This window comes from Lepisma saccharinum, chromosome 7, assembly GCF_977018435.1.
Source record: "Lepisma saccharinum chromosome 7, izLepSacc3.1, whole genome shotgun sequence".
NCBI lineage: Eukaryota > Metazoa > Arthropoda > Insecta > Zygentoma > Lepismatidae > Lepisma > Lepisma saccharinum.
Genome location: NC_139235.1, coordinates 34,919,928 through 34,947,072, shown reverse-complemented (window position 1 = coordinate 34,947,072; position 27,145 = coordinate 34,919,928). Strand labels below are relative to the sequence as shown.

General features: G+C 39.0%; 1 protein-coding gene across 1 annotated transcript in view; it reads right to left on the bottom strand.

The window, feature by feature from the left end:
- The window catches only part of LOC145990427 (glutamate receptor U1-like), a 51,247-nt gene extending 30,114 nt beyond the window's left edge, over positions 1-21,133 (bottom strand). Inside the window, exons 1-2 of the mRNA XM_083126119.1 lie at positions 20,882-21,133; positions 14,357-14,535 (exon numbers count right to left, since the gene is read on the bottom strand). Of these exons, the coding sequence (XP_082982245.1) occupies positions 14,357-14,535; positions 20,882-21,050 (348 nt within the window). The 5' untranslated portion in view covers positions 21,051-21,133. The remainder of the gene's footprint in view (positions 1-14,356; positions 14,536-20,881) is intronic.
- Between the last annotated feature and the right edge of the window lie 6,012 nt (positions 21,134-27,145).

The window sequence follows — 27,145 nt, the reverse complement described above, 5'->3', positions numbered from 1 at the left end:
AAACTTCCTTATGTCACGCATGGTAGCTAGAACCACTTTCTTCTGTTTGGCAATATCACCAAGCATGGACATGTGTAAGGAGAGCCTATCTGCATCCAAATCTTGGCGAAAGAATTCTCGCGTTTGCTGAAACTTTGTTGTGCAACTGTTCACAGCTGAGATGCATTCTTTCTCTACGGCTGTTACTTTTTGTAGTCCTGTAGATTCATGTCCTTGTTTAACACATGATTTTGCTGTGTCACACACGTCAGTGTATATTGATTTATAATACTATTTTGGAGTGTAGAACTTGTGATGTTTGGCAGCATCAGGATTTTCAAGTCTCTTAGGGACCTGACGTTGCCGGGGCAATTCTGGCTCAACGAGGCTCGGTTTGCCCTCTGTGCATTTCAGCCAGAACTGCTCAAAACACATTCGCTTTTCTTGAAAGATGTCAGTAAAGTATTTTAGTTTTGATTGTAGAACCAATGCGTTGAGACTGAATCTTACAGTTTACCTCTTCTATTTGACCCATCACATGGCAGTAGAGGGAGAGAAAGAAAAATGTCTTGAAGTGAAGCATTGTCTCCAGATATCCAGCAGATTTTAATGTTGCGTCAGTAGAATCCTCTTCAGAAAAATTCTCAAGAAAATTGAGAAGGTTTTCATAGTTCCTTAAGATCTGTTGCATACTGGAGGCTCTCAACGTCCACCGACGAGGGCAAAGTGGTCACAGTCCAGTATGGCCAGCCTTCTCATTCACATCAATAATATTCCTAAATATTTGCATTCTTTTAGAGGATTCCCAAACAGTTTTTAACAAGTCGTTGGCTAAATTCATTATGTCTCTGATATACTCTATGTGATCAAAAGTATCCGGACACACCGCGAAACGTGTGTTTATCATAGAGGGCAACACAGTACGGGCATCTACAGCGTGGAACACATAGTCAGAGAACTCAGAAGTCTGCAGACAGTGTGAGACAGCAGTATGGGATGGTCTGAGGAAGTCGCAGACTTTCAACGTGGTCAGTTGGTTGGGTGCCACTTGTGTAGGAAGTCTGTGTGTGAGATTTCCACCCTCCTAAACATGCCTCTGTCCACTGTTTCCGATGTTATAGTGAAGGGATGTGTACAACTCAAAAGCGTGCAGGTCATCCTCCAATGTTGACCTCCAGAGACCATCGAGTGTTGAAGAGGGTCATAGAGCATTATCGTCAATCATCCATCGCCACCATCACACAGGAATTCCGAACTGCATCAGGATCTACTCCAAGCACCATTACTGTTTGGCGCAAGGTGCGGGAACTTGGTTTCCATGGCCGAGCAGCTGCCCATAAGTCAAACATCACACAGACAAATGCCAAACGCCACCTCGTGTGGTGCAAGGAGCGTCGAAACTGGACCATAGAACAGTGGAAAACCGTTGACTGGAGTGATGAATCACAGTACACAATGTGCCGATCCGATAGTAGGGTGTGGGTGTGACGAATGCCTGGTGAACGACATCTACCAGCCTGTATAGTGCCGACAGTGAAATTCGGAGGTGGCGGGGTTACAGTGTGGTCATGTTTCTCCAGGAGGGGGCTTGGCCCTCTGGTTGCTTTACATGGCAATGTCACTGCACAAGCTTAGGTTTACATTTTAACAGCTTTTAACTGCCTACCGTCGAAGACCAGTTCGAGGATGACCATTGTGTCTTTCAGCACGACCGAGCACCCGTCCATACTGCAGGGCTTGTGGAGGAGTGGTTTGACGACAACAACGTCCCACTAATGGACTGGCCTGCGCAGAGTCCTGATTTTAATCACATAGAACATCTCTGGGATGTTTTGGAATGCCGACTTCGTGCTAAACCACACCGATCCACATCAATACCTCTTCTCATTTTGGCGCTCCGCGAGGAAAGGAGCTGCCATTCCTCAGGAAAGCTTCCGGCACCTGATTGAAAGTATGTCTGTGAGAGTGGACGCTGTCGTCAAGGCCAAGGCTGGGCCAACACTGTATTGACTGCCAGTGTTCCCGATGGAGGGTTGCCCAAACTTGTACTTTATTTTCAGGTAGGTGTCCGGATACTTCTGATCACATAGAGTAGTTATAAGTTATGTGTTTTGCTGTTTCCGGTCATAGCCCCCCCAAAGTTGATGGTTTATCGGTCTCAGCCCCCCAAAGTTGATGGTATAGAACATTTCAAATGTGTATTTAAAGTTAAGTTCATGTGGCAAAATTCAGAGTAAACTTTACAAGTGAAGAAAAATAATACATTAGATCCTCTTAAGCAAAATTATTGGGGGGGCTCTGCCCCCACATCATTAACGTTGGGGGAGCTCGAGCCCTCCTAAGCCCCATGGAGTCGGCGCCTATGCGTTCACTCCTCTTATTCATAGTTGCGAACTATCTCTCCGGATCCGAGCATGCATGTGAAAAAGAACTGAATCACTCCGCCACGGGATGCAGCTTTTCTGATTGTAGTTTCTCATTCGAGTATTTGCAATGAACATAATTGTCAGCGATGTTTTCTCAATCCTTTCATCATTACATCGTTATTGAAAACATCCGAGAGGCAAAAGTACGACATTAAGGAATTAAAAGACTACAGAAACTACCTAACTCTTAAATGTTAATAATTAGAAAGATTATAAGTGAACCTTCCCGCCTCGGTTAGCGGTAATAATGATGCTTTGTAATCGACGGGTCACGAGTTCGATCCACGGTTAGGGACATTTAATTAAGTGGCTCGGATTCCACTATAGGCTTAGGTTTTGTCCCGATTAGCCTTTGTGCAACTAAACATTGCAATTTTTGTGCAAAAATCAGCAAGCTTGCGCAGTTTTATTCCTTGTAAGCCTAGGTCTACATGTTAATAAATTCTTATTTATGACGTTGGAAAATAATTTATGCCGAGTGGCCAATTTCTATTCCATGGAGAAGAATCAGATGTGAAACATATATAAAACTATTGGTAGTTATTTTCACTACTAATCACATCTGCCCAGTGCGAGAGCTGCAACTGTATCCATTGATTTATGTCAATGATATTGATAGTCAATGCTTTTGTCTCCTAGTGTAGGTGAATTTGCACTGAAAATATGTTTGTTCTCTCAGTGTTACCTTCACAATACAATTGGTAATATCCTCCAACTTATAAAAATTAATTTTTAACACTCGTTCCAAAAATAGTGACATGATTTACATAGGATAATAATTGTTATCATTTAACTTCGTAGGCATCGTATTATCATCGTTTGACCCTCCAACAACCAAACAGCAATCCCACAGCCACTGAACACATCCACCTACCAGATAGGCAGCAGAGTATCTGTAAAATTTTTTTGGCAAGTTTGGAGACTTGTGATTTAACAATTACTTAGTACGTATTAAATAATCAATGTCCGTTGTTGATCCATGCAGATCTGCAGCTGCCACCTCCAACCACGATTTTACGTACAACACGTTGTAATAATCTTGCGATCTTATAAAAGCAGGAAATGTACTTGAACATTGCAATGGCCTTGCCCTAAGGGAAGTTTTATAATGGAAAATATTACGTAAGATAGCTTCTACTTCTTTAATTTTCGATCGAAAGGCGTCTACCGTACTATAAAAATCTGGGGTCTACAGGGAGCTTAGATATGTTGTTGGGGTTTCATCCCCCCTAACCTCCTTGTAGCTCCGTCCCTGGCTGTATGTATTTCGTCCAATGAGTACAAGCTAGCAAAACTGTGAATTTCAACAAGTTTGTAGATAATTCTGCAGCTGTTCATAAAACAGACGTATTTTATTAGTTTCTTGCTGTGGTTCATTTTCCCATTTCAGCAAAAAAGTATTCACACTCTTTTCATACGGTGAGTAAATGGGGGGGGGGGGAAGGGAGAAGTTGCCCCTTAATAGCCTCACTTAGAAATTTAGTGCAGAGGAATCTAATAACAGTTCTTAAACAACATTATGCTTTTATAGAAATAAAAGTAAATACTATTTTCAAACCTACGAAAGTTCCAAGTAACGACGTAAGGAAAGGGTAGTGTATTACTTCCTATGTAATTGGACTCTCCCACTAGCAAATTTCTTATTAACACCTCCATATATTTTATTCTTTAGTTGTATTATCTGTATGTGTCTGCAGAATAAATTGCCCATATATTGCACATGAATAAATTATGTGTAGTTCTTTTGAATTTGTGGTACTAAACCACGTTTATACGTACAATAGTCTTTGAACGACAGAGATGGAAAATAAAGCGCCAGCAGAGAACAATGGTGCCACTGAAGTTGAAATTCATCTAATAAAGTGATTTTAGGTGGGTCGGGACACACACGACCCTGTTTTGTTCCCATCAATGTAATAAAAACAGTGAGATGGAATGAAGGCTTTATTTCGTCAGCTGAACTCTTATCAAGGCCCTTGCTCCCATAATCTGAGGATCTGAGCACGCCTAAAATTCCTTATACAGAAATAGTGTTATTTGTTGTATATCCAGAAAGTTGATTGATTTGCTTTATTTTACTTCGCTTTTTGTGCCACCTTTGGCCAATTTGCGAAGATTTAAGTGATGATATGATGAAATTGATGAATGGACACTCACAAACATCCGCGGCCAAGCCGGAATTCGAACCCGGGACCCCTAGCGTCGTAGCGCGATGTGCTAACCACTCCCCCACGGTGGCCGGTCCCAGAAAGTTGAAAGTGAATGAAATTTTTATGGTGTGTTTTGTATGGTCATTATCAATAGTAAGTCTGTCATATTATTCAACTAAATAATGTCTTTGGAAAAGAAAAAACAACATATAATTAATGTATTTTATTTTACATAAGACCTATGCCTAAAAGTATTTTTGTATATAATGACACAGAACTATCTTATGTTGTGACTTCTTTGGGTCTGACTGTAATATATATATATATATATATATATATATATATATATATATATATATATATATATATATATATATGTAATTGGTGATAAAATAACGCAGTAAAGTATTAAGTAAATATATTTTATCCCCCTACTTACAAATCATGAAAGGAGCCAAATTCGAAATTAAGTTGAACGGACGTTCAAAATGTTTAAAAATAGCACTATTTCCATAACAGATCATCAAGTATTTTTTACCATTGACCCTCAGAAATATCTCAAACTGACAATGAACGTTCATTGAACTTATTTATGATCGACAGCTATAAAGTCATTCATTTGCGTGGCTGGTTGATAATCCACCACCAGATAGAATTTACACAATATTTACCTAAAAACTTTGAGTATAGTCACCTTCCCCCTAAAAAAATCCCTTGGTAATGGACTTTCGTGTTCTCACAAAAAAAAATTTATAATTTGGCACAATTTTTCTTTTGCAGGCAAACCTTTTGTAAAGGTGTACTTGAGTCTGTACAACCAGCCCTTCCTATTTGTGAACAATATACTGGGGAAATCCCCCGTTCTTCACTGTTGTCATTGCACTACAACCCCATCGTAATTTAGTATTAGGATATAGCGTAGTGAAGAACTGTTTACAATCATCGCCCAAACCATTGATTCTCCCCCAAAACCTTTCCCTGCCTTCTTTTTTCTTTTCCTAGCTCTCAGCATGCGGTTTTCTTGGAAGACTGGCCGATTGTGAAAGAAAAAAGGGGCGGCGGAGGAGGGGGGGCGGGGTTGAGCGCGAGCGGTACAGAGGGGGAAACGGCTAGCGCGACCAGCTTAGAAAAGTCGAAGTTAAAATTTACATACATTGCTCTGTACGTCGACAAACTACAGACATTCTAAAGGAAATTATGTACGATCAGTTTCATTTCTTTGCTGTAGAAGAACAGTTGAAGCTTTCTTGCGCTTTAAAATGTTGATTTAAGTTATTACATACAATTGGCGAGCAAGTGAATTTTACGAAATTGAGATCAGGAAAACTACGTAATAAATAATATATTTACAAAAAGGCTGCGCGACATAACTAACTTCATATTTGATCTTTAACTCAGTAAAATTTAAATGCCACACACTTGACTGTTCGAGCACAGTAGGTCGACGCAAGAACCTATTTTTTAGGTATCGTCACCAGCGGTGATACGGGCTCTTAAGTGGAAAACAGCCTGATGTTGTCTCGGCTCGGTGAGGTTTTGTCAGTTGCAAAATGGTGTCCTTTAATACACAAGGTTTCATACTTTTCGACTTTCTAGAAAGGAAATTTATACCAAACCCGATTGGCATCACGAATCGTGACGAGGATGGATGGTGAATTGATTGTATGTATATATATATACAAACACGCGGAGACTTCAACTCCTATCCGAGGACTGGTTTCAAGCAGAAGGAAACAGAATTATCGAATAGCCATTGTGATCTTTGTAATGATACACAAGCACGCGAAATGTTGATTAAAAACATTTGACTGTTTACTTGAGTTCAAGCAAATATTCGTGTCTGTACACAAGACTTCAGAGGGAACTCAATTCGATCAAAAGACAAACAAAAACAACTGCGTGCGTTGAATACACATCTCCTGCTGAATATACCCAATCAATATTGCAAACGAGGTCGGTGAAAGAAAATTAATTGTATTTTTCTTTTCCTGCTTTACCAGAAACTGTTAAAAGGTGGCACATCAATCGTTGCGTTAAGGCTAGGTTTAGATGTGATACTGAGATGAAACAAAACTTGATACAATCTCGTGTCGAATTGCACAAGCCTGTGCTTTCTCAACATGTATACTCCAGACTCATTCTCGTCTTTGCATAGAAGGCAGTCTCAATCTCGCCTCAACTCTCGATATAGTACATAAAAAAATTGAAGGGAAATTTGTTAACCAAGTCGAAATGAATCACATATTAAGTGATTTCAAATTTCTGCCTTTGCGAGATAGCCTATAAACTATTGGGATTGAAAAAATATCGTCCAGGCGATATCAATTTGCACTGGTAAAATACCCTAGTGCATGTTTTCTCAACCGTTGGGCACTCGTATCAACTATACTGAGCTGCAAAAGGTTCTCCTGAAAGTGATCGACAACTAACGTAATCCCAATTTCATATTTGAGTGGTGAATTTTCGTTCTTTAATAAGGAATGTCGATGTGCCTCCACCGGGTACCGAACCCGCGATAACTTAATTACAAGGAGACGACGTTACCGCTTGGTCATCCATATTTTTATAATATTTGTCAACAATCCTACACGTAATCAAACTAATATTATTACTCTTCATGATTATACCAGAATTTATTTATCAATATTTAATTTCATGGGTACATGTTAATTCATGTATAAAATCTTAAATACTATAAAGGTATTTACGAGGAAAATTCTTGGGATCCGGGGCAATGACTTTAAAAAGATATTTATACCGAGACATGGTTTCATGAAGGTTGAGAACCATTTCCCTAGTGTTTAGATACTTGCTTTATCCAGACTGGAAAGTCTAGCATATACAGTTTGAGGTCAGTGCATATTATTTATCCGTTTTCTCATGCACAACATGCCTCTCCCGAGTTTCAATAACTTGGACAAATTTTACAACGTGATTTAATATTTAACAATGTTTCTTGTTACTTTTTTTCGGGTGACTAATAAACTGATTAATGCAAGTATATCGGTACCATTATGCGAACTGAGCAAGAAGCAAGTGTCGCGTGCAGCTTTGTCTCTCTGGTGTGAAACACTCGCGTCGCTTGTCGCATGTCTCTTCGTTGTGAATTCTCCCTTAGGGGTGATGCAATAAGCTGCTTCACATGTGATCCTGCCCCTGCGTTGCCAAAATATTCAATAACTCGTCGCTTTTATGCAGTACCAAGTGTTCGTGTCATTACGAAGGAGAGCCATAAACAGCGAAAGCCGAGACGTAATATTGAACGCTGATGACTTCTTTGACAAAGAAGCAAGAGAAGTTATATGGCAACACGGGGGCACTCGGGCACAAGTGAAGGAGAATATTTCCGTCTGCGGTGACTGAGAGAGGAGTAAACAAATGACTGTCTACCATAGTTGCGACTTGGACGGGGTCTTACCTTTCTTGGTACGACTGTAGATGAACTTTTCATGTACAGTAGAGTCACGATAATCCGTTGTTCTGTAAAATCCGAGGCAACAAAAAAAATCAGATAAATGAGTTGTGAAAAGAAACAATGCAACGCCCTCAAGCATAGACGTCCGCAGGATTTTTTTCCAGGGAGGGGCAAGGAAGGTATTTTTTTCCAGGGGGGGCAAACGAAGGCAAATTTTCCCCCAAAATAGTGTTGTTCCCTAAAAAAACATTGCTTAAATTTGAATTTATGGTGTTCATGCAATAATTAACACATATTATTGTGGCAAAAATGAAATTATATGTGTGAAATACATATTATTTGGTTGACCTTCATTTTCCAGGGGGGCCACAGCTTTCCCTTGCCCCCCCCTTCCGGACGCCCATGCCCTCAAGCAGAAGACACTGGGATGTTTCGTTAACGTGTAAGCTCTGTATTGTTTGACATTTTCTCACATCATTATTTCTACTGTACTGAGTAGTAACAATGAGTGCGATGGAGATTTTATGGGTATGAAAAAGTGCATATATGTTACCAGTCGGTAAACTAAACTAATTTCTTGCTGATCTAAGTACGTATATTATAACAGTTGTTTTAACTTACGCCATCTTGTGGTAAAATTTACACCTAAAGCCGCGTATACACCGGGGTTGCTAACACATGTTGCCAACAAATGTTTGTGAAAACGCTTGGCAACATTTGTTACCAACACATGTTAACAGAGCCCAGAGCTCTTCGATGTTAGCAACATTTCCCCCACTTCCCCTCCCAGTGACGCCAGTGACAGCCAGCCAGCGAGTGCGAGGTGTATTTTGTTTTGTAATTTATTTATCATGAAAAATCTTTTGAGTGAGATGGAGTGGTCAAAGGATCAAGTGCTGAATTTAGTTGAATTGTTCCGCGAGAAGCCTGTCCCTTGGGGCCAAACTTGTCCACAATTTAAAAACAAAAACCAACAGGTCACTTCCGCTATAATTAGCTTTCGCCCGCAGTGAAGGTCTCACCAAGAATCTTCTTGGTCTTCTCTGTTGCGCCAAAATGACACATGCTGCCGCAGAGAGTGCAACTTCCTCCACAGTCAGCATCTTGCAGCTAAAATGTTAACAAAAGTGATTGAAAAAAATAAAGTCGAACTAGTGTTGTGGATACCAACATTTGTTGACAACATCTGTTGGTAACCATGTTGGTAACAAAAAGTTGATAACATTTGTTGGTAACATTCGGTGTAAACGCGGCTTACCTTAGAAACAGTATATTTACAGCCTAAGAAAACCTGAACTTGCCCAAAAATATCGAATTAGTAACATGGAATATGCCCAATTTATATTTCCAAGTTCAAACTCTCAATGTCCGTTTAACCTGCCTACGAGTTTCTTGTGAACACTTTATTTAATACATGCAAAATATCAGCATTACGCCATGAAAACTTAAGTGGAAAACAGACCGCTGTTGTATCCGCTCTTTGAGATTGGTCAGTTGCAAAATGGTGTCCTTCTTTAATCCACAAGGCTGCATACTTTTCGTTAGGAAAATTTTGATGAATGGGCCATTTGATGAATGGGTTAATCGCGAAGATGGGGATGAGTGATGATATGATGAAATTGATGAAGAGAGACTCTCAAAGAACGCTCATGCCAAGGCCACGGAGGTCGATATCTTTGTTATGAGTGATCCCTCGTGGACTCGGGGTAAAATAGCGGTCGAAGGATTTGCAGAGGAACAAACAACTCAAGATAACGCTAGGTGGCGCAGCTAGAAGAGATCCCATCTTCTTCCAAGAACGTCGTCTTCGCAACTCAAATTGCCACCCGCTGCAGCGCACGCACTCCCCTCGAATACGATTGTCAGATAGCAAGAGCTCCCAACATCAGCCACAAGAAAAAAAAATGCGTTTTGTGTAAGGGCAGTGACGTATTTCACGAATGAAGAACGTCGTTGGTGTATTCACAAGTGACCAACCATTATTGGCCTTTGTAGTCAATGAATTGATTCAGTGTGTGATGAAGTATTGCCCATTATTGATGGGAACCATGTTACAAAGAAAATAATCACTTATCTATCTTCTCAGCGGAAGTTGTTTTTCTGGCAAATCGGTCGTCATTTTTCATGTCAGATACGAAAAATGATATTATTTATATATCATGGCGGCATAGCAAAGGAAAATTTGTAAGGGGCAAGAAGAACTTGAGATCTCGCAATCGAAGTTACCGGGTTCAAATCCTTGCGTGGGCATGGGTGTTCTTTGTGAATGTCCTGAATCAATTTCAACATATCATAATGGTTGCGATTAGCCACAAGTAACAGAAGAAGCAACTCTAAGTACCAAAAATAGGAATACAAATACAAGAAGAGTTTGGGACCTCCACGATGGCGTAGTGCTAATGCCTTACAATCAAGGGGTCCTGGATCGATACCGACACACTGTACTGTGGTTCGGATCCCACTTTAAATTGTAGGTCCTGTTCCGATTAGCCTGTTTCCGATGGCGTAGTGCTAACGCTGTTGCCTTGTAAACAAGCGATCCCTGGTTTCATCACTGGTGGAGAACCAATGGTTCAGAAGACCGACTGGTGCAGTCCTAATTAGTCTATTTGAGCATAAACTGGACTTCATAAATTTGTTTTCCTTTCTTATCTAGTAGATAAGTTGGGACAAGTTTGCTGCATTTTCGAACAGACTCGTTGCTGATCTACAATTATTTTCAACTTTGAGTTAGTGCCTTTGTACCTTAAGAAGAATAAGTCTTTGAGGTTCACGTGCAGTCACCTATGAGCTACTGCGACGACCTTTCCACTCATCTGCCTGCGAACTGAGGCCATTGTCGAAGTTTCTCCTCCATTAGTAAACTTGCTGGTGTTGTAAGCATGCAAAGAGATTCTGAATTTTCATTTGCCGAGAAATTTCTGCAAGTTTTATGCCGGCAGAGGGCAAGAAACCACTCCTCTTCACTGCTGCAAGTGTGTTTAGGAGGCGCCATCTTTAAAATAACAAAATGGCGTTTCGAAGCGCAGCCTTGAGGTCGGTTTGTAAATAACAGTTGATACCTCATGTAAATTTCAGCTGTATACAGTCTGTCCTACAATCTTTATTGGGCATTGTAAGGTTTTCATTTGACTCATGAAGAACTTAAGGCTGTGTGACTTAATACTATAGGGCCTCTCCGATGGCGTAGTGGTAACGTCGTCGCCTTGTAATGAATGGGTCCCGGGTTCGATACCCGGTGGAGGCACATGGCACAGTGGTTCGGATTCCACTTTAAACTGTAGGTCCAGTATCGATTAGCTTTTCTGTGCATAAAGTGAACTTAAAACAACAAATATTTTGTTAAAAAATTAATACTATATTCTGATAAAATAATTAAGGAATAAAGTAAATTTATCAATGCGGACATTTATAGAAGGCAAATTTTAATCGGTCAATCCTAGTCTATGAATTGTAAATAAATTCAATCCCTGACTGGGAGAGAAAATCAGCAAACGTAAATGAGTTCTGGACAGTTTATAACCTTTTCATATTTAAATCATTTGAATTCGGTCCAGGAACCTTTTTCCGGATCAATTTAAATACGGTCCAAGAACCTTTCTTCAGGATGAATTTAAATTGGGTCCAGGAACCTTTTTTTCCAGAACGAATTTCAATTCGGTCCAGAACCCTTTTTCTGGATGAATATAAATTCGGTCCAGGAACCTTTTTTCAGGAACAATTAAAATACTGTCCAGGAACCTTTTTTCAATGAAACAATACGCAACTTGGACCGAATTTAAATTGTGCGAGATAAAAGGTTCCGGTCCTGCAGCGGAACCCAATAGAACCCTTTATGTGTTCCTGGACCTTTAACAACCTTGCTTAGAATATAATCCTTGTAATTGTCTTGATGTGAATATATACATCCTCATTTCACTGTTCAAAAATTTTACTCCCCTCTACCCCCTAATATTTTCCTCTCTCTCTTCGTTCTCCTTCATTCCTTATGATTTCGTATTTACTGAAGGGATGAGGTTTTTGTTTCCCCGACAGAACTTTCATCATGGCTTTTGCCTCTCCCCACTAATCAGAGAGTCTGCGCACGCCTATGTAGTAAAATCTATGTTCCTGGAGGTTAATACCGGTAATTGTTTCTTTTGGTCAAAGCTCTATTTTGACTGAGCTATTCTACTTGTGATCTCTTTCCTACTATTATTAGTTATTGCAGTTATTGTACTCCCAAGAATGGAAAATTCCTCCACTATTCAGCCCTATCACTATGTTTGTTCTTGGGGCTGAGGTGAGTGAATTATCTTGGTTTTCTTAATATTTGTTTTCATTTAAAGACCTCCATTTCGTTTATTATTTTGTTCAGACCTAGTTTATTCTTACTGTTGTGTCACCTGCAAATTCCTTGGACTTTAACTTATACATTCAATTTCTCATTTACTTCTTCCATTATAGAACTAAACACAGCGAAATCAAGTGTAAACACACCTTTCCTATAGGTGTTAGGTTGGGCCATCTGACTATCACGAGGGAGATCCAGGTTCGATCCCTGAAGAAGACGAACTAAGATGGGGAATTGTTTCCGGCAATGTCTTTCCATAAAGCGACTCTTGGGTTCACCCTACACTGATAACACCATATCCACTATAGCCGAAATCGTGAATGTCTCTACAACCCCCGCCCTCTCCCCTCAATCAATTTGTCTTCACGGCACGGTGCAATACGAGGGTGTGGCTTTACCATTCTTATGTACGTGCTTTCAGCATTTGCTCATTTATTTGTTTATTTCCTCTACCTTTCGGCACGTAGGCTAATCTGGAATGGATCTAATCCTGGTTAAGACATTTTCCGTTAAAAGAAGTACGTTACTGCTATTGATGTTGAATTCTACAGCTCTTAATTGTTGCTCATCATCTTATAAGGAACTATTAAACCATTAAACTCCAAGTTCTGATCACCTTGGTGCAATAGCGTAACTAACACGTTCTGCGCCTCCCCGCAACCTTCAGTTGCACGCCCCTACTCGTTGAAAAAAAACAACTTTCATTTCTAAAATATTAATTCACGCCTACATTTATATTAAGTACATACAAATATGAAAATACATACATGCAATTTCAATCAATGTAAAAACTGGTACGAAAGGTTAAGACAACAGACAAACTGTAAAAAAAATCCTATTTATAATTATATATGAAAATGCATTGTTACTACAAAAATTACGATATAATTAAATGCCCATTACCAGTCCTTATCAGTTTTTTGATGAAAGCAAATTCTTGTGCTAGTTTCGTCAAGTCTAGTTTACGAGCCGCCAGATTGCTTTTAATGCTTAACAGCGCCAGTCCACTCAATTTCACTTTTGTCATTGAGCTTCTCAAATATTTTTTGATCAATCTTAGCTTGGAAAACGAGCTCTCAGCTGATGAAGACATCACAGGTAGAGTCAAATACAGCATGTAAGAAGTGCATACCTCAGGAATGCTACTAGCAAGAATTTAGTTTTCTGTCACGAGGAATTCTGCAACTTTGCCGATGTTCGACATGTCTCTTCCTTTCATTTCAGTTGACGCTTCATTCCGAAAACAAACCATTTCTGTAGCCACAGTGCAAGAGACATATTTTTCAAATTTCTTCCAGAAATTAGTTGCGGATTCCAGTGTCTGTCCATGTGTTCCGTTACGGCGGTGGGGCTCTCTTTGATGTTTTCATTACTCTGAAACATATTGCTTACTTGATTTACTACAATTTCTAAAGCGCAGTAGAAAATCTTGTAGGGGCATAAAAATATAATGTGTTCGGTTGAAAGTATTATTTTAACGCCGAAAGGAAAACTTTTGTGAACTATCGGTCTTCCTTAATTTTTTCGTTCTTACTGCGCCTGCGCCCCCGAAGCTCCCCCCCCCCCCCCGCACCGCAGGGTTGTTGGGGTGTTATTTACGCCCCTGCCTTGGTGGTGTACTTAGAAGTAAGTTCCCCTAGGTGTCCAGTTCGAGTCCTGATCTGGCATGGTTCTTCCTTTATTAGTGTTCAGCCAACAATCAATTACAGCTTGACAAAGATAAGAATGCCCCTGTGGCGGCGCCGTAGTCGAAATTTCAACCATAAGCGAGCGAGGAAAACTTGGGCAATGAAATCACCTGCTTACTTGTTTCCATGTTCTTACATTGACAAATGGTACAGTACTGTAAAACTGCACGAGAGAAGGGGAAGCGAGATGAAGAAAACAAATGACTGTGCACTTCGCTTCCCAAGTGTGCCAGGGAGTATTCCTATCTTGGTCAAACGATTAGTTTACGGAGGTAAAAAAGCACCACAAAACATTAAAAAATACAAATTTCGAAATTACAGAATTCTGAATAAATCTCGCATCATTGCATTCAGAGTTCACTTGCCTTTAAAAGTGTCCTGCGAATAGTTTCTTCATCCTTAGCTAACACTAATAAGCCGACTTTGGAAAGGCGCTTGATGGAGTGAATTCTACTAAGATGATCTACGTTTACCACCGATGTCTGGATTCCTCTCAGAATCATTCTTCTGGTCAGTTTCAAAGCGTCTTCGACCATCTGCCAATCTAAAAAAGAACAAAGAGCGAGTGATGTATTGTACAATTGTCTCCATTCCGAGCGTGATCAAGGGTTGTTAGAGGTACAAAAATTTTAAATAAATTCAATTCCGGTCCAGGAGAGAAAATCAACAAGTGTAAATGGGTTCTGGACCGCAAAAGAACCTTTTTACGTTTAAAATATTTCAATTTGGTCCAGGAACCTTTTTTTCCGGATGAATTTAAATACGATCCAGGAACTTTTTTTCAATGAAACAATATGAAACTTGTGCCTAATTTAAATTGTGCGAGAAAAAGGTTCCGGTCCTGCAGCGGAACCCAATAGAACCATTTATGGGATCCAGGACCTTTAACAACCCTGGCGTGAGGACAACATTTAATAAGCAAAATACAAATATGCACACATACACAAACATAACTAAGTAACAAAAATCAAAATCAAATCTCACAAACATAGAGTTTCCCAACTGTGAAAATTATCAATGCTTTCTTTACAATATTTTTCTCTTTGAGACTTCGTTTCGACGCTACGACCCTTCGAGAAGAACAGCTTTTATGCGATGGCTCTGTTCAGGGTCATGGTTGCCACTGACATGTATTTTTCGGTCGGAAAACGATTCAAAAGCGATAATGACCACAGTACCTATACAAGCAGAAGAAATGGCTGCGTCTCGTGAACGCATGCGTCAATTGTGGGAAAAAGGACAGCTTGCTCTGCGACGACATTCATGAGCATTTCTACATTCTAATTTCTTCATATAGGATAAGTATTTATTTTACACGAGAGCGCTGAACTAAGCTATTACATTTCTTGGATCTGAAGTGAAAGAAAGTAATAATTCTTTTCCCACATTTGATGCATGCGTCACTTCAGATCCAAGAAATGTAATATAAGCTTAGTTCAGCGTTCTCGTGTAAAACAAATACTTCTCCTATATGAAGAAATTAGAATGTAGAAATACTCATGAATGTCGTCGCAGAGCAAGCTGTCCTTTTTCCCACAGTTGTCGCATGCGCAGCATACACCGCATGCGTTCACGAGACGCCTCTGTCATGAAGGTATTTGCTTTAATGTTGTTTAAATAGAAATATTCGATGGTAAGGCAAGAAGGTAAATCTCCCCGTACATATAGCACCGTGCCATGACGGCACATCTAGGGGATGTGGGTGTAGGGCCCCACACATTCTCGATCTCGGCCATTTTTGAAAAAGATGTGATCAGCACCACACTCCGGCTGCCTTTGCCCCTAGGGTTGCCCCAGGTAGCCATTGGTTTGAGTCTGGGTGGACCCCAGAGCCGCTCTATGCGGGGAAAAGGCCGGAAAATATCGACCCTATTTACCCATCACCCACCCCGTGAATTGAACCCAGGTCTCTCGAGTGGCAGTCAGACGCCCTTAATTGTAATCCAATTGTAAGAGGCAGATTCTGGTTTTGTAACACCGTACATTGTTCAGAAAAGTTCATTGCCAAATATGTAGGCTAAATGTAAATTCCTTGACAATTAAACCACATACGTAACTATTGTCTTGTTTCGACAATACGTGATGGTTTCACTGTTATTGTTGTTGCCATGGAATGAACATTATATAGTTTAATATGAAGCAATATGGACAGAGCTTTCCAACTCTTCTTCCTTGTGCACTAAATGTGTTCTTCATCTCAACTGTGCAAAATGCTGCAAACGTATTTTCTTGGCTATGGCTGCTCAACTAGAAAGGTATAGTTGGTCACGATAATTGTAAATTCTCAATATTTATTTTCTCTTGGTAGACAAGAGGTCAGAGTGCAGGTGCAAAAGTGGCAAAAAAACGGGGGGGTGCAACTGCCCCCAATCGCCGCCACTGTTTCAACGCTATTCGAGGATCTGAAAACAAAAGCAAACTTTGTGATGTAGGTATTGCCATTGTAATGGCAATGGTTAAGAAGACACGAATAAGATGGCACATTAATTTAAGCGCACTTTAAAACGTCTTCTCCTTCTTTTAGCCTTTTAGAATCCTGATTCTAACTTCTAGACATAGTCGGATAACCCTTTCAATTGATTGAGTTTGAGTTTGAAGTTCACTTTATGCACAGATAGGTAATAGGGAGTGAGCATACAGTTTAAAGTGCGAACCATTATATGCCTTCACTGGATATCGAACTCGGACCCCTTGATTAAAAGGCGACGGCGTTACCTCTATGCCATTGGGGAGACTTGCACACCCGGTCCTGATTACTGAGTTCTAATATTTATTTATTATTAAATTTATTTAAGTCTTCGATTATACTGCTGAAAAACAACCTACATGCCTAATTCAGCAGTTTATGATGATATATTACATAATGATAACATTACCACAGACAGATAAAGATCTTTATCTGTGATATTACAATTTTAAAAAAATTAAAAGGTGTACTGCATGATAAAATAACAAGACCAATTTCGTTAAAATAAAAACAATACAAATTTAAAAAGTGCAATGCAATCACTTATACTAAAAATACACGTTGAAAGTAAAATTACGCATGTTATTTTCATAATAAAAGGTTACTAGGCTCCAGTGGATTATGACCGCATTGGGATATAAGAAAATTAAAATGCCTTATTATGTCTAAAATAAGAAATGACATAAATTGCAGAACAGTTATTTCGGAGTGCATAGTGACGAGTCTTTAGAGTAATTTTAGATAATAGTAAATATGGTACATCAAGTTTTCCATTAATTAATTTGCAAATAAAATTGTAATCGTTAATATTTCTTCTTTCCAAGAGACACGAAATATTGTTTGTCTAACAAATTATAATACTCATAATAAAACCTAAAAAGTCTGAATTTAAAGTACAAAATTGAAACAAATCTTTCCTGTACAATTTCAAACATGATTTTTCATATTATTATTGCATGCAAAATTCCAAGTTATTGTACTGTATTCCAAAATAGGCCTTGCATACACAGTAAATAACTGAAGTAACAATAATAGATTGTTTGAATTTGACCATTTGTTGATTGTGGCCGCTATATTTCTAGCTTTTCTTGCAATTTCATATACATGATCAAACCTCATGTCTAAAACGACACCAAAATCTTTTATAATTTCAACTCTTTTTTACTGCACATGAGTCTAATTTATAATTATGACTGCACCACTGAATTTTCCTTGCAAAAGTAAAAGTAATTATAATCATAAATAGTATCAAAATAAATTATGAGTAGTAGTGGTGGCTTAGCGCCCTCTTCCGCCACCTTTTTTAAACATGACAAACAATTTTCAAAACTTATGTAAACTGATATATTTTACAGAATCATGTGTTCATGATTATTAAACTTCTTGGAACTTTTGATACCCGGTGGAGACACATACTGGTTCGGGTCCCACTTTAAAATGTAGGTCCAGTTCCGATTAGCCTTCTGTGCATAAAGTGGACCTAAAACTCAAATCAAAGAAACAAACACTTCTTGGTAACTTATTGGTCGTGGTTGATTCATGGTGAATAAATAATTTGTACTTTTAACAACTTTAGGTTGTTATATATATATATATATATATATATATATATATATATATATATATATATATATATATATATATATATATATATATATATATATATACATACATACATTTAAGAGGCTTGTTTTGTCTCCACCTTCAGGGCAATGCGTTATGTGGTCATATGTAGATAGTCCTAGAAAGCAGGAAGTGTTTGGAAAAAGCAGTCATTATATGCTCTAATGCCTGAAACACACCATGTTAATGTTATTATTTTAAGAGATAAAGAAACTATGTAGAGGGAAGCTTTGAAAGGGTTAATTCTTACGACCGTTATGGTCTGAATCAATTACCCAGAGTGATGTTTTTATAAAGTCATTTATTTTGTTAATTTAACGTGTGAATAATAGGAAAAATATCTTGGAAAAGACATGCGACTACCCTCTAAAACTTTGTTCCTATCGTAGTTCATTTTCAAATCTTCTCAGAGATTTGTCTCTTATTTTTAACTTTGTGCATGCCCAAATAAAGTGTTAGTTACGTCTATGGTATATGATCATTGGTAGATTTTGCGGGAGGGGCATGGGGCACGCGCCCTTCCCAAATGGGGCGACTAAGTAATGTACGAGTATATAGTATTAATAGCATTTGTATTTTTTTAAAGAAATGCTCGAGCAAACCATTTTTCAGGCAGTAAAGTTTGGCACAAATACGTAAATAGGGTTACGACACACGTAAGTCGACGCCGAGCATGGAATCCGGGTTAGAAGGCAATAACGTTAACTTATGGACACAAAGCGAGAGCATTCATTCTGTCAAATATGTCCCATGCTTGTGACGGTTTCGCCTGACGAAATGAATGTTCAAGCTTATCTCTTCTGTAATCATTGTTAATACTAATAACTTAGAACCACATCTATTTCACAAAACATTATTATTGAGTGATTTGGTGTTTTAAGTCCAGTTTATGCACAGTAAGGCTAATCGGGACTCGACCTACAGTATAAAGTGGGATCCAAACCACTATGTGCCTCCACCGGGTATCGAACCCGGGACCCCTTCATTACAAGGCGACGACGATGATTATGCTATTATCTTGTAATCAAAGGTCCTGGGTTCATTTCTTAGTGGAGATACATTATAATGGTTATAATTCCACTTTGAAGGTCCGGTCCCGATCAGCGTATCTGACCACAAAATTGGACTTAGAATCAGGGTTGTTAAAGGTCCAGGAATTTCAAAAAAATCAATTCCGGTCCAGGAGAGAAAATCAGCAAGCGTAAATGGGTTCTGGACCATAAAGAACCTTTTTATCTGTAAAATATTTCAATTCGGTCCAGGAACCTTTTTCCCAATCAATTTAAATACGGTCCAGGAACATTTTTTCCGGATGAATTTAAATACGGTTCAGGAACCTTTTTTTCCGAACCAATTTAAATTCGGTCCAGGAAACTTCATTCCAGGATCAATTTAAATACGGTCCAAGAACCTATTTTTCCGAATCAGTTTAAGTAGAGTCCAAGTTCCGTTTTCAAATGAAACAATACGCAACTTGGATCGAAAACGGACCTGACGATAAACAATTATCCACTTGTGAGCATGAAAGATTAATCCAGATGCTGGCAGTCTCGAGAATCTAAGGTACAAGGTAGAAATGGGCGAAACGCAAACGCTGCAGTCACGTTACCCCTCTCAATGTAGCCCAATTCTCTCGTTCGCGTTCCTTCACCTGGTTGTAGTATCACTGCCCTGTCCGTCCATGTTGTGATATCTGCTGGGAATACATCAGCCTCACAACAGGCCTCACGTAACCTCATTGACGTCTCCTATTGGCTGCGGTTCCTGGATCGGATGCCAGAGCAACACGTGACGGGTTTGTTTGAACTAAATGTGACGCCACGCTAATATAGTCCATTGCGTTATGTACAGTAACTGTTCGACAAGGCAGTTTTTGAACCTGGCCCTCGAGAGAACAACAGCATTTTGATTTATTCCCTTCGCTACGTTTTCTACAACCGCAGCGTGACATTTCAATGTAAAACGTACTCGCGGACATTTTTAGAAGGCAACTTTTAATCGGTCAATCCTGGTCTACGAATTGTAAATAAATTCAATCCCTGACTGGGAGAGAAAATCAGCAAACGTAAATGAGTTCTAGACAGTTTATAACCTTTTCGTATTTAAAGCATTTCAATTCGGTCCAGGAACCTTTTTCCGGATCAATTTAAATACGGTCCAAGAACCTTTTTTCCGGATGAATTTAAATTCGGTCCAGGAACCTTTTTCCCCGAATCAATTTAAATACAGTCCAGGAACCTTTTTCAGGAACAATTAAAATACGGTCCAGGAACCTTTTTTCAATAAAACAATACGCAACGTGGACCGAATTTAAATTGTGCGAGAAAAAGGTTCCGGTCCTGCAGCGGAATGCAATAGAACCCATTAGAATTTATGTGTTCCTGGACCATTAACAACCCTGCTTAGAATATAATCCTTGTAATTGTCTTGATGTGAATATATACATATATAGGACGATTATAAGGCTGAATTCAATATGTCGAAAAATCTGCACATTATATTTACAGTGTTACATATTATTTATGGTGTCCCTCCCAAAAAATTATAGATCCGCAATCTGCTCATTCTGTGTTTGCGTATGTCCACATAAATACGATTACTATCAACTTTTTCACCCTGATATTTCTGAAAGATCGTAGGGTTTCAAGCAAGTCTATCAACAACCAAAGGACAAAAAAAGTAGAACAAATTCTTTAATTATGATTATTATCACACTACATATTTTGTACCTTGAAGGGTACTTCTACTTTGTAGAATATCAGCCATATGAGTTCCACACGAGTCAAGCAATAAAACTCACCTTTTAACTCAGACTCATCGAGAATAACTTGACACTGTCGAATCTTCCAATACTGAAACACATCTATCACAAAAGCATTAATATGCTCAGTATTGGGGGCTGTATCTTGCACTGAAACTTGGGAAGGTAGACACAACATAAGCAAAGCAATGCGCAACACTGCAACCATTATGTTGCACTAACGTAACCCTGATCGCCACTAACAGGCGATGTCCTCACATTGCAAGAACTTGCATGTAAGGCCACTCTCACTGTGAGTTTGATAAATATTCCTCTTCTCGTGAAAGAACATGCGTCATGATCCGAACAGTCAGCCTTCACAAAAGATTTACATCTTGCGCGCAGAAAACGTACGAACTTGGCGTGCTACGTGTGGACATAAGATTAATATCCTTCCTCTCCTAAGTCTGGAATCGATTGCTATTGTCGAGCAAGTTAATCTTGATTGGTTGGACAATTGATCTTTCTCTGCCTGGAAAACGACTGACACTCCGTTATCTTTCTGTAGTGCCTTCATGGGAACTAATAACAATTTCGTTCGTTGTCTTTTGTTTGATTTTCACGTTGTTTGCACTGCCGTGTCGGAAAATTTACGTGAATATCGCCGTTCGTCTACGGACTGTAAATATGTCTTTAATTCAAGAATAGCATGTCTGGTTAGTTTCATTTTTCCTTAAGGTTACATTAAATGCAGCTCTCTTGTAGTTTCGTGATAACAGATGGCACCACATTTCTATATTTGCAATTTTGCGCGCATAGCTGCATATTTGAGTTGTGGAAGTATGAGCTTTTTATTAGATATTAGGTTTTAAACTCCTTTCGATCTTCTCCATTACTGAGCTTATACAGGTTGAGCAAAAGTTAACTGTGCACCTACACTATGCTTCATTACGCAGTGAAAAACTTCCCTTTCTTGATGTTTATTGGTACATAAGGGCATGGACAGTTGGTTAGTAAGACACTCATTGTTGTTAGTCATTCATTATTGTTTCTTCAGTTGTTTTTTCGGAGCGTGATCTTGCAAAGCGAGTAACTGCATTCGCAATGGTTAGTCTCTGAACCACTGGCAATACTCAACACGCTTGTCGTGGTGTCTTTCTTGCAGATTTTGCACTACTGTTATTTTGTAGGGGTGTAAAAAGTAAGTGCTTTTTCGGTGCGGTTCTTGCGCTGCCGTACGACACACTCACTTGCTGTGACAATTTACGAATTGACTTCTTTGGGCTTTACTCTATTCTAATCGAAATATCCTGTAATTTGTCCTCTGTTAGAACTCGTGACCTGCCTGATTTTGGGCGCATTCTTCACTCCCTTTCTGCGAAATGTATCGATCAACCGTCGCACTGCATTACGATGTGGTGGATCTGTATCAGGAAACCTTTCCATAAACTTCTTCCGTATATTCACCTCCATGTCGAAAGACTTGTTCCACCAAAAACACTCGAGCTTCGAGTAACAAAACCATTGCTAATGCTGTTCCGAAGAAACAACTGAAGAAACAACAATGAGTGACTGACAACAATGAGTGACTGACAACAATGAGTGACTGACAACAATGAGTGTCTTACTAAGCAACTGTCCATTTTACCAACAAACATCAAGAAAGGGAAGTTTTTCTCTGCGTAATGAAGCGTAGTGTAGGTGCACAGTTACCTTTTGCTCACCCCTTAGATGTTCTATAGCCGTAGTCTTTAGAGTTACACTTGTAACTTACTAGATTTAAGAAATGTAACTGAAAATAAACCAATCCACAGGATTGAAAGAATTATATGAATGCATCGTTGCAAGGCGGCAAATGGGTTCCAAAACCAGAGGGGCAAGGTTCCAAAACTGCGGGGGGGGGGGGGGCAAAGACAGTTTATATCCCTTTGTAGATAAGTTTTTATCATAGTACGGGAGCAAAAATGGTGAAAAGAGGGGGGGCAGTTGCTCCCCCTCGCTACCCTAATCGCCGCCACTGCATTGTTGTATTCGTCCAATCGTTGCGATTACTCCAACAAACGAAAAAGAAGTAGGGTAGCTAATAGTGAGAAGAATTAACTGATTGATTTGATGTTTTAAGTTCACTTTATGCACAGTAAGGCTAATCGGGATCCGAACCACTAATGTGCCTCCACCGGGAATCGAACCCGGGATCCCTTGATTACAAAGCAACGACGCTACCACTGCGTCATCGGTGAGGCCCGAGTAAGCAGAATTATCTGTTAGTTCAACTCAGTAGAATATTATAACTGAATTAACGAACATTTGGTGATATTATTGTACGAAACTCGCATCAGTTATGTGACCTGGTGTATACCGTAAGCAAAGTGTAATAGATATACTTTCTTGAAAACATTAACCTTGTGTCGCTACAATTTAGATATATTTGATAATAGTATGTAACAATGTGCTATATTTATTTACATTAATGTGTAACAGTAATTATGATTTGCTCTGCCAATTTGCTGACAGAATGAAAGTCCAACTTTATTTTTTATATCCTTTATTCGTGTTGCGCCGGGCACGGACTGCATAAATAACAAACTTTTTTAAAAACACCCTGCTTTTTAAAGACTTGTCTGTATGGAATTCCCCTGTTTTCCCTCTGGTTTATTCCAGGAATGTTCCCTCAATTAATATATTATAATCTTCGTTGAAAACCAACAGCTAAAAAGCTGAAAGATCACAATACCAAGTCCACGACATGTACACAGAGAATAGTAATCGAGATGGACACGTAGAAGGGGAAAAATGGGTTGCTTTGACGGCGTTGAAATGAATCAATACCAGGGCTTTGTCACGTAACCACAGAATGTGAAAACCATTCATAGAAGGTGCCATTGCGGCATAAAATATAGCCAGGGAGACGTTTTTCAATAAGCGTATTTTCATTTCTTTCTACATCAGTTGGTGAAAAATCGCTTGGCCTTTATAAAGCTAGGCACAGTATATTTTCTTCAATGCTTTATCTTCATTCTATTTCCCCTTTGGAATTGCGAAACCGCAAGTGCTTTTAGCCAGGATTTTCGAAAGTGGGGTATCTATTTGTTGTTATTTTTAATATTTTACAGTATCAAACAACCTAAGAAATTCCCAGCGTTTCAGTTTTTATTGACTTAACCCTAACAATTGGATTAATTTCACTTGGAGACCCTATTGTCGGCTGAATTAGATACAAAAATTGAGGTACTTGCTTTTCCAATTGATTTGCTAACTGTTCTCTTCAACTAGATTGTGTCCCACACTCAGAGAACTAAATGGATCATATCGAGTGATGCACTAGAATGCATCGATTGATGCATTAAAGTGTGTTTTATGGCTTCTTCAAAGAATCAGATTCGCATTTGATGCATTTGGGTGCATTTCTGTATGTCGTGAAAGAAACACCAAAGTGCATCATTTGATTCAAGTGAGGATTTCTTTCAGTCGAGATGCACTTCAATGCATCAGTTGATGCGTTTGATGCACCTTGATGCGTTTTGATGTACCAGAATTCATATTTGTTGATGATGCACTTAAACGTTTCGTCTGAGCTACATAAGCTTTGTAGCTCAGACCAAACGTTTAAATGCATCATCCAAAAAGATGCAGGAAGGTGCATCAAGGAACATCAACTGATGTATTGAAGTACATCTCGACTGAAAGAAATACTCACTTGAATCAAATGTTGCACTTTGGTGTTTCTTTCACGACATACAAAAATGCACCCAAAATAAAACACACTTTAGTGCATCAGTCGATGTATTCTGTTGCATCAATCGATTTGATGCATTTAGTTTTCTGTGTGCAATCCACTACTAAATTATAAGCACTCACTATGATCCTGGAATCACGTAGCAAACAAACTTATAGGCGAAAATTGGCGAACGTTACTATTAACTCACTTCATTTATCATCCTGTGTAAACATGATTAGGAGTGTTTTTAAAGCTTCCCAAGGAAGCCTGAATGATCAATTGATATTACTACTTAAATGCAATCAGAAACTGTCTCCTCTGTGCAAGTATCTTGTCCAAAAGTTCGCCATCTTGAAAAAAGTTGGATTTTTCTCAAAAGTCTTTCGAGATCAAAAGTTCTAATTCCGAGCAGTTACCATGGTTATTGAATAACCCCCTCCTAAACCACACACTAAATTGAAAGATTTGTATTTATACTGTGGCTCAAAGTATGCCATAAAGTTATTGAGTTTCTGGAAATTATCATCACAATTTGTAAACAGCGGCAGTAAATGTTCTACCGACGGCTAGGGGAAATATTGAAGTAATTAATAACTTTATAATATATCATTCATTTGTGTATTTTCTGAGCATTAGCTGTTCCATTGCTACTTTTGAATTTATATTTTTCATCCCTTTTAATGAAATTTTTTAAAAAATATATTAGTCTAGAAGTGTTGTTATACAAGAAATATGGCTGTATTTATGGAGCTAATATTTAAATTTCTTTAATATTCAATTGATACAATTCTTATCCCAGTGTGAATGACGAAAAGAAAGGCCTTCCATTAAAGCATTTACTCAATTTGCTCCTTTTTAACCAATAACAACAAACACAAATATTATTGTTAAATATTTCTTAATAATGAGTTGCTGATACTGTACGTACAGTGGGATTCACAAGTATTTGCTAGGCAAATTATCTACGACCATTTTCAATATTTTTCTCTGGCAACCTACGTGTTTTTAAGGATCAGATTTTTACGAATACTGGAGTAGAGGCTGTCAACAGCTTGTTTGAGTTTTTGTTTCAATTCTTGCAGCTCTGATTGCGTGAAACAAACAGTATAAACATGGCGATGGACAACTTACTTGGTAAAACTTATGCATCCCACTGCACTTTTGTACGTATGATGTTTGAAAGCACAAAATATTGTTGGCTTTGTGATGAAATTTACGTTTGTAAAATATTTGCTTTCCAGATGTAGTATTACATTTGAGGGAAGAGGTGAAATCATTACTGGGGTCTATTTGGGGAGGGGGTCCCCGACAATAGAAGGTGATATTGATAGAAGCAAATATGAGACTTGAAGCAAACTCGCGAAAAAACAAATGTGAAGAAAGTTTAATGTAAAGAGTTCAATTGGGGGCCAGTTTATTTTATGTTTGTTTTGTACGTTGTTTTTCTGCCACTTTTGACAAATCGCGGGTAGTAATGATGAGATGAATTTGATGAAGTGACATCAAGAAACACGTACGATCAGTTTTGTGGAACGAAAAGACGTAGCAAATGCTGGTTCAACGCTTCATAAGTTATTTCAATTGTCTTACTCTTTTGTCTTTGGCAGTAAAATTATCGGAACTCAACAATCGATAATGTTGCGGTATCTTAGAAACTATTGAAGATGAAAGAAGCGTGAAATTATAAACTTATAGGACAGGAGGTTTGTCTTGGAACAATTTCCACCATCTGTTGGAAGACCTTTACAGCTATCACGTGAGTGCTTTCACCCACTAGCACGGGCGCTGGGGACAGCACGTGCTTTGCTCTCTGCTAGAGTTGACGAGCTGTATCTTTGCGGGTGAACCCTGCCCAAGTCCGGCTGCGCAGTAGCAAGGGGGAGGAGCTACCAGTTGCGCGTCATTATCCTTGCGTTCTATCCTTGATGTCGACCAACCAAAGGGCGAGTAGGTGGCAACTACATAAACGTATCTCTCTCACACTCTGCGCGGAGTAGCCAAGACCACCCGCAAAGATACAGCTCGTCAACTCTAGCCAGAACTATACGTAGCTCGACCACAAGGAAAAAAACCTTCCTTCAAAAGCGTTCGCGCATCTTCCCTGCCGTTATCGGGGCTCGGGGCAGTGTTGCCAGGTCAGACTTAAAAAAATCGGGAGGTTGTTCCTTGGGAAACCAGAAGATCTATAAAATCCGATGATCTAAGTAGCGGATGAACGACGTTCTCGGGGGCGGGGGGCGGCATAGGCGTGCGCACTGGGAGCAAGGGGACGTCCGCAGATTTTTTCCAGCGAGGGGGGAAACAATGTAAGGCGGGTAAAAGAAGCATATTACCCCGTCATAATGTTGCCCTCTCAGAAAACGCCACTTGAGTTTGAAATTATAACGTTCCTATATATATCCATATTATAATAATGGATGTAAATTACTGTGACTGAAATCAACTCATACATCTGAAATAATAGGTACTTTTACTACATTCATTTTTCAGAAGGGGAGGGAGGTGGCGACCATCCTTGCACTTCCTTCTGGACGGCCATGCCGCTATATAATTTTGTAGAAAATTAAGTATTTGAGAATAGTATATTAAGGATAGAAAATTAAGTA